The sequence below is a fragment of the Dermacentor andersoni genome, chromosome 3 (assembly GCF_023375885.2).
Source record: "Dermacentor andersoni chromosome 3, qqDerAnde1_hic_scaffold, whole genome shotgun sequence".
Classification (NCBI taxonomy): domain Eukaryota; kingdom Metazoa; phylum Arthropoda; class Arachnida; order Ixodida; family Ixodidae; genus Dermacentor; species Dermacentor andersoni.
Window position 1 is genome coordinate 87,349,331 of NC_092816.1, and position 12,880 is coordinate 87,362,210.

The 12,880-nt window shown below is 48.4% G+C and overlaps 1 protein-coding gene across 3 annotated transcripts in view; it reads right to left on the reverse strand.

The window, feature by feature from the left end:
- The window catches only part of LOC126525293 (uncharacterized), a 132,342-nt gene that overhangs the window by 52,012 nt on the left and 67,450 nt on the right, over positions 1-12,880 (reverse strand). For all 3 annotated transcript variants that reach the window (XM_055067503.2, XM_055067502.2, XM_055067504.2), the window contains one exon: positions 2,859-2,960. In XM_055067503.2, the coding sequence (XP_054923478.2) occupies positions 2,859-2,960 (102 nt within the window). The remainder of the gene's footprint in view (positions 1-2,858; positions 2,961-12,880) is intronic.

Sequence of the window (12,880 nt, forward strand, 5' to 3'; positions counted from 1 at the left end):
CATGACCGGGGTAGTTGGAGAAGTATGGGAGAGGCCTTTGCCCTGCAGTGGGCGTAACCAGGCTCATGATGATGATCTCTGCGCGTTACAATCGGTGACGCGCTAGAATCATGCAAATAGGGTAGTTGTGTCATATCTTCTATTTTGTCTTAATTCAGAACTGTGCTTAGGTGTTACAAAGCGAAGAAATGCGAGTAGTAGCGTCTTTTCCGGTGATAAGTAAAGTGTTCCAATCCTTATGTAGTTTACTGTGGTGCGGCTGTTAATTGCCTTTTCTATGACTCCACTAAATATGTTCGATATTATAAATACGTGAAGCGCTTGCTTCCTCTTTCGGCGGTGGGCTGCTCGAAACTGTACACTATAGAGCCTCGATGTGTGGACATGCTAGGTGCTTCTACGAAGATTTTAGCTAACAATTAAAAATAGCCATATTGAAATAAAAGGATGGTTCCTTTGGAGTCATGACGTCAGTGATAAGGATAACGCGGAGAAGCATGATACGAGGCAACGAGTCGCTAATTAACAAAAATCTATTAAATAACTTTTAACCTTTTAGTTTCAGCAGACACAGCGCAGCTGGGAAATAGAAGCGAGCTCTCCGTACAAGCCATATCAACTTTCGGAACTGTAAAAATACGTTTGCCCGCGTAGATGTAACGGGACGAATCAGCAAAGCGCGAAACCGGTACTGGTAACCTGCAGTGGGAGCAAAGCCGTGCCCTTCGAGGCGACGTTCTGCTTAAGTCATCCAGGAGCGGGTAGCCAGCGCGAAGCGGCTGCGGGTTCCTCGCTGTCGCAACATGCTGGCATCCCGCTGCTGCGTGACCTGTGAGAACGTCGCTTCGGGGGGCGCGGCTTTGCGCTCGCTGCAGCCTCCTAGTTTCTGTTTCGCGCGCTCTGATAGCCAAAATCCATTGTGTCGAACTTCCGTGGGTGATCGATTTTTTTTAAAGCGCAGCTCTTTGGCGCCCTTTTCCGCGTTTCGCGTCGCCAACTCAGTCATTAACCGCGTGCTGCTCTAGCTGCTAGCGCTCCTGCTGCCATCTCTCGCGCGTGGCGCGAGTCTTGGTCTTCCCTTTTCCTGCAAGGCCGGATCACGTGTTCTCGCCTATCCCCTCACCTATTTCCTCCGCGGAGCGCCGTTGCGGTGACTCTCGTTGCTACCGTCCACTCCACTCTCGCCGTCGCTTGTCCCGCTGTCGCGGCACCGCCGCGGTGTCGGTGGCGGGCGCTCCTTGCCGCTTCGCGCGTGGAACACGGCTCTCCGCTCCTCCGTCTTCACGTCGCGTGGCTGTACGGCTCTCAGCCGTGTCTCTCGCTTCCCCGTTGGCGGGGCGCCTTCTTCAGTGTAATTTGTCGCCTCTGGCAGTGCTTGCGCTTGTCTTTCCTTCTCCCGCCTCCACCCTTGTCCTACACCTACCCTTACCTAGCGCAGTGCCATTGCGCTGACTCGAATGGCACTTATAGCGTTTCGTCCCCTTATTCTACATCCCACCCCAACCTTGTGCGGCCGCATTTAGACCTGTCTCTGAGTGAATGTGAGTGTGACCTCTAATCATCACCCCTGTTCTCTATCTGTTTCCTCATCCCACCTCAGAAGCAACATTAAATAATAATTGCTAATTTCCCCCCCCCCCCCCCCATCTCCGCGGCAGTGACCCGCTATAAAATTGCGTGATGGTGCGTGGCCGGAGCCCTGTCTCGATGGCGTCGGATCGCGGTGTGTGCGGCCGAATCCGAAACGCAGAACCGCCTCAGTTCTGCACTGCGTGTTCTGTATACGGTTGCCTGTTGTTGAAATAAGGCAGCAGCTGCGCTCCAAGATCGCATTATCAAGAAACGTAATTGTCGGCCACTTCTTTTCAGGTCCAACATTTGATATGGCTTGTACAGAGAGATCTTTTCGAATTCCCAATTACGAGGAACTCGCTGAAACTAAAGGGGTAAAAGTTATTTCATAGATTTTGTTAATTAGCGAATGATTACCTCGTATCACCCTTCCCCACATTATCCCCGTCACTGGCGGCATGTCTCTGAAGGAAGAATCCCTTTATTTCAAAACGGCTATTTTTAAATATTAGTTCCTTGTGTTCTCTCATGTGCCTTGCATGTCAATGTCGTTCTGTTTAAGCTAAAATGAATTCGAAGGAGCAGCGCCTGTATGACGGAAAGCTATTCCAATATGTTTTTGTTCCAAATCCGGTATCAGCACTCCGTACTAGGTCAAAATGGCTCGGGTTCTGCCCATTTGGGCGTGGCACCTACCCCTATGGGATCGACTCGGTCCCTTCCGACCTATCGCCGACGGCTAATTGCGGTTTTGTATCAAAAACATACTGGATAATTTTGCCCTAACGTGGCCCAGATATATATCTCTATCTGTGCGCGCATGCCTTTGCCGATTTGCCGAGCGCTACCATCAGCCCTTCTTGTCTTTAACAACACTTTCTCTGGCAGTGCGCATTTTAATGGTTTTTCTCGGGTAGTTTCTCATAGCTTTATTTGTTCATTTGTAGCCTGTATAAACATTTCTGATTTCTTCTGTTGTGAATGCGTTAGCTACTGTTTTAATTCTACGACAAGATACTGACATTATATTATTTGCAGTTTGTACTACATTTCCTTTGAATAATCTTCCGCTTAGTGACTACTGCACTGCTGTTTTATGCTGTATATTTGCACAATCGCTTATATTTTCTGACAGGAGGTGCCCTTTCAGCCAAATGCTCTGGATACTCCTTCTGTATAGTTATGTAAGCATGTATCCCCTGTGAAAAAAATACACTGAAACGGAAATTGACATATGCCTTGACCGAAAAAAAAACGTGTGAAATTGAAATTCCTTAGATACTTACGTCTAGGTAGCAATTGTATAAGTACATAGGTGTCGTGAAGAAGTCGAAGATGATGACGAACACCTTGATGCAGAGTGCCCATAGCATCATCTTCATGGTATTCTGCAGGAAGGAGCGCAAACGTATAGACATACGGTTTGACTCTGAAGATGCCAGGTTCAACGTAGACAGACACGAAATAACCAAAATAAAGTGAGCCATAAGGAAATACTCATTCGAATCAGCAACATCGATGTCGATCTGTGTGTGTGTCGGGACCTTGAGCCGTTAACCAGTACTATATGTTGTGTGAGTGGACCTCCACACCCCCCTCCCTACAACCACCGACGTCGTTCAACAGCAGTGTACGCTACACATGCAGTAGCAGGGTGTTCCTGATTCGATACCAGACAGTGGCCTTTGCTTCAGTGACATTAGCGTTTAACAGGAGGCTTCTCGGCTGGCGTTCTCACCATTAGGACGCAAAGCATGTTTGCGTGATGTGAGGGATGCGGCGCTTAGCTGCAGAAACCCCGCACCGACAGGTACTACCATGACGAGTATGCGTGGGGAAAACGATGGCACTAGCTGGTAGCGTCTGCATAGCTGCACTACAATTCGTTACAGCAAGGAAAGCTGTTTTAGAATACAGCTGCTTCTGTGCGCCAGTCTGTGCTATAGAAGCACGAATATGTCTAGCCATAACTCGCCATCTGGAGCTCAAGGTCTTAAGCTCACGTTGCACCTTGGCCTCCTCCTTAGGAGCGTCCGAGATACAGCTTCCTCTTATCTAAATACATGTAGGAGCTGAATTAGTTTTTCTCGCCAACCACTGCACAAAATTTGATGAGGTTTGTTGCATTTAAAAGAAAAACTTAAATTCTATTGTCTTCTGGTTTCGAATTTTTCATTTAGGTTGTCAATTTCTTATAAAAAATTGGCACAAATCTCACATTTTCAGAAAACGAAACTATCACGTTTAAAACTCTGTAACTCAACAATGAAAAATAATATCACAATTCTGTGAATCGCACCTAATACTACAACTACAGCGGACAAAATTGATATGTTACAAATGCATCTAAAAAAGTTTAGCATTATCCAAAATACGGCTTTTGCAGAACCCTTGTGCACCACGTAACTAATTCACGTAAGATGCAAATTGACATACCGAATTTGTCCGCTTTGACTCTTATAATAGATGCCGTTCGAAGAAGCGCGATATCTGTTTTTGATAAAGAACTTTTATTTTGTAAACGTCGTGCCTCTATCCTTTTCGCACTTTCAGATGTTTCAAAATATTTTAAACAAAATTCAGGCCCTAAATCGAACTTCCGCTTCCAACAGATACTAGAAGTTAACTTTCTAGAATTCAACAAATTCCATTAAAAATGATCCAGGGGTTATCTCAGAAAAGAATTTCTGTCTTTTAAATTGATTTGAATAGGCCGTATCGGAGTTGGGCCCGAGCTAAAGCTTCCACTTAAACAATTTGTCGAGAGATCAAATACATGATTAGTAACTGCATTGCCATTGCCAGAAATGCTGCAAACGAATTCTTTAACGCTATTAGGCACTGTGAAAACAAATAATATATGTATTCTCTAACAAAAAGATTTACTCGTATGTGCCAGAAATTCTGCTCAATATAACTGATATCAATGCTTCCATGTTTTTGACCATTTAATATGTAAAGAAAATATCACACGATCCTTCGAACTATATCAGTTCGACACCAGCAAAGCAGTGCATGCCACTGATATGAAAAATGTAAAGGCCATGAAATGAACAATTTGAGGACAAATATGTTAGTGAAACTTTGTCATTCAACAACCTTGTTTGCATTTTTGTACATATGCAACGACCAGTGAAAAATCTCAATGACGGTGTCATTTATTCCAATGTATTACGCAGGGGCTGCTGTCACCGGTCGTGTATCGTGAGTAATTGCACCGAAATTATTGTCCCAACAGAGAGCACCTATATAAAGCCGTTCCGCAAAATATACGAGGGCGAGTCAAATGAAAGTGAGCCAATGCAAATATGTGACAAACGGGGTACCTAATTTAAAAGTCTCTATGAGCATTTAGACATTTATCCCATTGAGTAACGAGTCGGGTGATTCTCGTCTCATAAAACTCCTTAGGTTGCTGCTTCAACATATCTGCAACTGACTCTTTCACGTCATCGTCCGACACGAATCTGTTTCCCTTAAGCTGTTTTTTCATTTGCCCCGAAATGTGGAAGTCGCAAGGCGACAGGTCTTAGCTGTATGGCGGATGCTGCAGCGTTCCCCACTTGAACTTTGCCAGTTTTGTATTAACCACATCAGCGACGTGGGGACAGGCATTGTGGAAAAATTAAAAATTAAATTATGGGGTTTTACGTGTCAAAACCACTTTCTGATTATGAGGCACCCCGTAGTGGAGGACTCCGGAAATTTCGACCACCTGGGGTTCGTTAACGTGCACCTAAATCTAAGCACACGGGTGATTTCGCATTTCGCCCCCATCGAAATGCGGCCGCCGTGGTCGGGATTCGATTCCGCGACCTCGTGCTCAGCCGCCCAACACGGTAGCCAGGTCGCGGAACAAGATGACCCCATTCGTCAATTTTACACGTCTTTTGTTCTTGATTGCGACACGCGGCCGATCTGGGATTTCACAATATCGGAAATGATTGCAGGTTTCTGCGGCTTTAGAAAATTCTATCAGTAATGGCCCCTGACGATCGAAAAAAAAGATAGTAAACAACACCTTTCCTGCGAAAATGACGGCCTTTGCTTTCTTTGGGGGCAGTGAATTCGAATGTTTCCACTGTAAGCTTTGCCATCGTGTTTCAGGCTCGTAGTAGTGGCACAATAGTTCGTCCCCGATCACAATTGCAGACCAGTCGTCACCCTCATTGTGATACCGGATCAGATGAGTCAAGGCAGCGCAGAACCTTCTTCTGGCAGTGGTTTAAAATCTTGGGCATCTATTGCGCACGCAAGAGCCGATGACCGAGATGTTTATGAATTATGGTGTGAACCGAACCGCGACTGACGTTGACACGCTCTGCCAGTTCATCGATGTTTATCCTCCGTTCTTATCGCATCAGCTCATCAACTTTTGCACTTGTGTTGGGGGTGATTGCACGATGACTTTGGCCCGGTCTTGCATCGTCTTTGCAACTTCCACGTCCTTTTTCAGCCGTTTCCTCCAATGCTTCACAGTGGCCAATGAAATGAAATGTTCAACGTACACGGCAGCCATACGGCGAATAATTTCCTTTTGGGAAACCAGCTGTCAAAACATTCAAGGCACCCCGCTGCCCAACTTCTGAAGTGTGCATTACGTCACGCAACCATGTTCACTCCAGTGTATGAGCGCATTAAAGAACATTTACCCTCACATCTGCGCGTCACTTTTGTAAATGAAAGATGCCTGTGTGCTACGCGCATGCCTCGCAGATAATGAACCGAACCGTTATTGCGCGGGGTGGGTAGGCTCACTTTCATTTAACTCGCCCTCGTTCATTAGAAATGCGAAGATACAATGCAATATACTTGATAAAGGGCAAAAAAGTGTCACTGGAAAGAAAGTTCAATGCACGTATACACAAAACCTCGCAACAAGATATTTAAATGTACGTATAAGTCTCCAATAAATCTACGTATCTAAGAAAAGGTCACAGTATATAATGGGCCAAACAAGGCAAATAAACATGTAGCGCAATCACAGATTCAGAGTCCTAGATCCCGCCCCCATTCCATCCACTCCATCCGATGTATCGCGTGCGACGGAAGGCGGCGCACTTGCTCCCCGCTTTTCTCCTTTGCGCACGCAAGACTGAGCCACCATCGTCGGCTCACCCATTCCGCCGCCCGTACTCTTTCACTCGCACATACAGCTTGCGGCGCGCGGTCACGACGTTATTGCCCTGAGACTTCATACGAAACACGAGGGCGACAGCGAAAGTAGGAATGCGCCTGGAGTCTTCATATTATTGCTATACAATAATATAATAATAGTATCCGGCAACCGAAGCGTGCCGTGGCCAATTACTTTCCGCAAAAGAAGTAACAAACTGTCACCATGCGACAATTCGCTGCGCCGCAACAATGTATCTTTTTTTTTTTTTCCTTTCGTGGGGCGAGGGCACCGATATGAAAAAAAAATGCAAAGGAGAGTATGTTGACCACAATCCAATGCCTACTTTGGGCACCTAATCTGGCTACCGAATGAATATCGAAGAAAACGTGAGACGATTGGTCCACCGAGAACCTTACGCATAGTGCTCGGTATTTTGCACCGGCGAGAGACTTTCCGGAGAGGTTGCGCTCAAGCGAGCACGGTGTAATGCGTCAAGTCTTCACAGTGATGGCGGTGAGCGACCATTGTTTCTTTTTCTCGTCTGCTAGCCAGAAGGCGTCCAAAACTCTGCCAGGCAAAAATTCACTCGGCTAGAGAAAACCACACGCGCACCTACGTACGCCGCGCGGTGGTTTCGGGGCAACACGAGAAAAACGCATGTGCTCTGGCTGGCTGTGGCAGACCGCGGGTAAGGTAGCGAGAATAAAAAAAATATTTATGAGGCTCAATGTGTCCTCACGAATGAAAGTCAAAGTAGAAAAATAAATAAGAACGTAGTTACCCTGGCTGGCTTTAGTGTGTTGACATGGATGCTTTAACGTAGGTGAAAAAAATGTTGATATTTTTTATGCGACATGACGGCACAAATGAACCACCACAACGCTTCGTATCATCGTTTCTCGCTGCGTGTTTTGTCAACTTGTCTGATAGTGTGTTGATTTGGCTTGTCACGTTGTATGTTCAGATCTAAGACTTTAGAAAAGTCAATGCACCTTTGGCGTCAAATGTTTATAACAACATTAAGCCCACAACGTTCAGGCACTGAAAATGTAAAGCACGACTTTAGAAATATCAATGCACCTTTCGCATCAAAAGTTTATTAGAACTTAATACCCATAAAGTGTCAGAATTGTAATCCAAGCGTTCCCGATTCCGCGGCATCAGCGAGATGCCGGGACGAGCCCGCCCGCCACGCCTTTGGAACTTTGCGCTCGGATACGATACCTTGCGTTACGATATGGGACTCTCAGTGCACGGGCGTTGCCGCGAAATCGAGCCCGATTTCGCCATGTTCGCGCCAAAATCTTTTTTCGAGCGTGAAAAGGACATTCTAGACAAAATCAACCATGATTTCCGGCGCCGGGGGTTGTTTTGGCCGGCGGTGCATGGACAGAACGAAAAAATTTCGGGGGGGGGGGGGGGCTGAAGCCCCATAAGACCCCCCCCCCCGGCTACGCCCCTGCTGTAAACAGACTGGTTAAAAATCGTGCATCACTTTTGTTTGACGGCCCGTCACACACTGGTGGAGGTGCGGGGTACTCTCGCCACATGATGAAGCTTGGAAGCAGTCCGCACTGCGATGCGACCACCATGGCAACACCAGCCGGTATCTGCGTCTGCATTGCGGACCATAATTTTTTTAGTCCATCCTCGAGAGCCTGTAATGCTCAATGGGACCGATGACACCAACTTTGTGCGGCCGACACAATACGAACGGGTGAGCGATCAGAATAACTCAGACCTGACGGTCATGCTGGCCAATGTGGTTCTTTATCTGAGTGGAACGGCTAAGTTGTGGCATGAAAATTATAAGGCCGAACTTGGGAGCTCGGATACCTTTAAGGCAAAGCTCCGTGATCTGTTCGGTAAGGCCTCCTGTCGGAAAATCACGGCGAAGAAACAGCTGTCAACTCGAGCCCAAACGTCCACGGAGTAGTACATTGTACAGGATGTGCTGGCGCTGTGCCGTAAAGCGGACAGCGGCATGCCAATGTCTCACAAAGTTAGCCACGTTCTGAAAGAAATTGCCGACGATGCATTCAATCTGCTCATGTAAAGAAATTGTGCTACCGTCGATGCCGTGATCGGGGAGTGCCAACGCTTCGAGCAGACCGAATTCAACGACCATTCACCCGGCTTCCCAACACCGCCGCGACGTCTTCGTCTGCAGAGAGGCCGCAGTCTCACCTTTCACCACCTTCGGCCGAATTGACGAGGATTGTCCGCAGCGAGATCGAACCGATGGTTCCAACTAGCCTCTTTGCCAACTCGAACGCCGGCGACCCGAACGCGCAAGCGGTTTCACTCGTCCAAACCATCGTGTGAAGCGAGCTAGGGAATCTCGGGGTTCATGCTGCTTGCGCCATGGATAGTCGTACGTTCAATTCTGGGACCCCGACATCGTTTCCACGTTATCAATGGTTCATTCCACGACATCAAAACCTTGCTGATTAGAGAACAAAAGACGATCGATTTATCTGCTTTAACTGCCTTCGTGTTGGCCACGTTGCTCACTACTGCAACAACCGACGGTCGTTCCTGCAACGTACTGCATCCTTTGCTCCTGCTCGCCGGCTTGTTCGCGGCCTTTTTGAGCCAGCATCTGCGGTATATCCATATAATCCCCATGCTGCCACGGCATGGTCCAGCTGCTCTCCGTCACCTAGAGCTATCCAGTCGCGTTCGCAACCTTCCCGTCGTCCATCCTCCTGTTCCCCACCACCTCGCTGCGCGACGTCGCCGAGCAACCGTGGTTCCTTCATTCCGGAAACCTAGATGCAGCAGCCGGGGGTAACGCTGAATCCGCGACTCCGCCCCAAAAGCCTCTAGTTACTCTGCCGGCTCGACTATGTATGCTGGACGTTGACGTTGATGGCGTGACCATCTCTGCACTTGTCGGCAGTGGAGTTCATATTTATATCATGAGCTCTGGCCTTCGCCGTCACATAAAGAAGGTGATGATACGTGCTGTATCCCGCTTCATAAGAGTGGCCGATTGACGAGCTCCCGTCATCCTCGGAATGTGCACCGCCCGCGTCACCATCGCTGGTCACCCAACTTTTGTTTTATTTGCCGTTTTTGAGCGATGTCCTTATGAGAGTTAGATTTGGTATCGACTTTCTCACAACTTATTCTATTGACGGTGCGACTGCCCTCCTGCAGCTCGAACTAACTCACCTAGCCGATACTGCAACCCCGCTTTTGGCCCGTCTCTGCTCTCTCGATTATGCGCGCATGCCCCGGGTGCCTCCCAAAAGCCGCCATGTATATCTCCATGACCTTGAGCCCTCCTGCAGCCGATGGTAATTACGCGCTCTCCCCAGTAACAGACGTTCTACTCGGCAGAAAGGTCGCATTGCATAACACCCTGGCGACCACAATCGGCAATCGCATCTGCATTCCCATTTCAGCACCTCTTAACTGATTCCAGCTGCCATGCCGCTCACCGCCATCACTGCTGCCGAAGAATGCGAAATTTTGCGGGTTGGATCTATCCATTCCCTCTATTCCCTCCAATTCATCCTTCATTCTACTTCAACCAATTCGCCGCACGATGCCTTGGACGGAATGATCACTGCTGACGTTTCTCCTGCTCTAGCTGCCGACGTTCGCATCCTCATGGAGTCGTACCATGATATTTTCGACTTCAACAATCGCTCTTTGGGACAAAAGTCTGTTGTCCAGCATCGAATCGATACGGGACGCGACCCCTATCCGCTGCCGTCCCTATTGTGTCTCCCTTGCTGAACGCCGGGTGATCCAAGGAGAAGTCGGCAAAATGCTCTCGAAACGCGTTATCGAACCTTCTTGAACTCCATGGGCGTTCTCTATGGTGCTAGTAAAAAAGTACAGCAGCTGGCGCTTTTGTGTTGGCTGCCGACACTTGAACAATACGCGCGAGGATACACCCCATGCTCCGAATCGATGATGCCTTGGACTGCTTCCACGGAGTGACGTAAATTTCCTCCATCAACATGCGCTCAGGATATTGGCAGATTACGGTTGATGCAATGGCCCGCGAGAAGAGTGCGTTCTTCACACTTGAATAATTTTACCACTCCATGGTTATGCAGTTTGAATGGTTTAATACCCACGCAACCTTCGAGCGAATGATGGATTCTCTCCTTAGGGGCTACCAGAGGTCTACCGGTCTTTGTTATCTGTATGATGTGATTGTCTTTTCGCCTACTTTTGAGAACCACCTGAACCGCCTGTCAACCATTCTCCATGTGTTTCGCCACGCTGTCCTGCAAGATAACTCCTCTAAGTGTCGCTTTTCTCAGCGTCACATCACCATTCTTGGTCACTTTGTTAGTCCTAGTAGTGTCCGACCTGATCCCGACAAGGTGCGTGCCGTCCGAAACTTTCCTGTTCTTCGCTCTGTCAAACCCTTCCGGAGCTTTGTCGGCTTGTGCCTTACTTTCGCCGCTTTGTCAGAATTTTTTTCAAGGTATTCCCTAGCCGTTTACTGGCCCACTCAACAAGGACGTCCATATTTCTTGGGGCCAAGAACAAGCTACCACATTAACAACCCTCATCGGCTTACTTACAATACCGCCCATTTTGGCGCATTTTGACCCTTCGGCGCCTGCAGAAGTTCGCACGGACGTTACTGGCCACGGCGTAGGTGCAGTCATCGCACAACGCCAGAACCAGGAACAAGTCATTGCCTACGCCAGCCGCAATCTCTCGTGGTCTGAGCGGAATCTTTCGATAACTGAGCGCGAATGCCTGGCTTTAGTCTGGGCTGTGGCAAAATTTCGGCCTTACTTACATAGCCGCACATTTTTTGTCATCGCGGACCACCACATCCTTTGCTGGCTCTCGTCTCTGAAGGATCCTACAGGAAGGCTTGGTCGCTGGGCTTTACGGTTACAGGAGTACACATTTCACATTGTGTACAAGTCTGGACAGGCTACCCTGTCAAACCTCGCGACACCGGCAAACGTGATACTGGTGGCTTCGTTACAGCTATTTCAGATCTGGCCAACATTCGCGCTGAACAGAAAAGCGACGAGACGTTACGATCTTTAATAGGCCACCTCCACTCTCTTCAGCCCGACCCATCGCTCCATCTGTTTGAGCTTCACGAAGCTATTCTTTACCATCGTATCACTCCCGATGGCCCGGAGCTTCTGATTGTTCTCCCCAAAGCGACTTCGTGCTACTGTTCTCAAAGAACTCCACGATGCCCCAACCACTGGCAAGCTTGGGGGTCCCGCACATATGACCACGTGCGTGCGGCGCCGGTTCTTCTGGTCGCCTCTGTACCGGCCTTGTAGACGCTACGTTGCTACGTGTGACCTTTGCCAGCGACCGAAACGGTCCTTGGCGTTACCTGCAGGCTTTCTACACCCCATTGACATACCCGAGGAGCCATTCTACCGCATCGATTTCTACCTCCTCGTCCAATTCCCTCCGTCTACTTCAGGGAACAAGTGAGTCGCAGTTGCGACTGGCTATGCTACGCTGTATGTCATCGCGCGGGATTTGCCGACTAGTTGCGCCACTGACGTAGCCGATTTTCTACTTTATCACGTTACTCTTCATTATGGCGCCCGTAGGCAACTGATAATAGAACAAGGCCGCTACTTTCTGCCCAAAGTTGTCGATGACCTCCGTCGTTCCTGTTCTGTGAAGCACAAGCACACTACTTCTTACCACCCGCAGACCAACGGGCTCACTGAGAGGCTGAACCACACCTTAATCGAGATGCTGGTCATGTACGTGTCGGACGATCATCAGAACTGGAATAGCAATTTGAAAACTCATCCCGTCACGACACCGCCGGTTTTTTTGCCGTTCTGCCTACTCTTTGGCCGCCACCCAGCATTGCCTTTCGACACGTTACTAACTGCTATCGTTCAAAACGGCACAGAGTACGCCCGTGATGCTGCCGTGCGAGCGCATCTGGCAGGTCAGATCCTCATGAGCGACTATCTTACTCGCAATTACTTCAGGAGGACTGCTATCACAGGAATAATTGAGACCTCTGCTTTTCTCCGGGATCTCTTGTATTTCTCTGGACTCCATTTCATCGTGTAGGTCTTTCTGATAAGGTTTGGTCGTGTTACGTTTTGTCGCGTTTTGTGACTGGACAATTGTTCACCATCTGCCCTCTCATTTTGGGACGTTCATGTATCCCGGTTCAAGCCGTGTTTTTCCGCCGCTTCCTCCTTTTGTAATTAG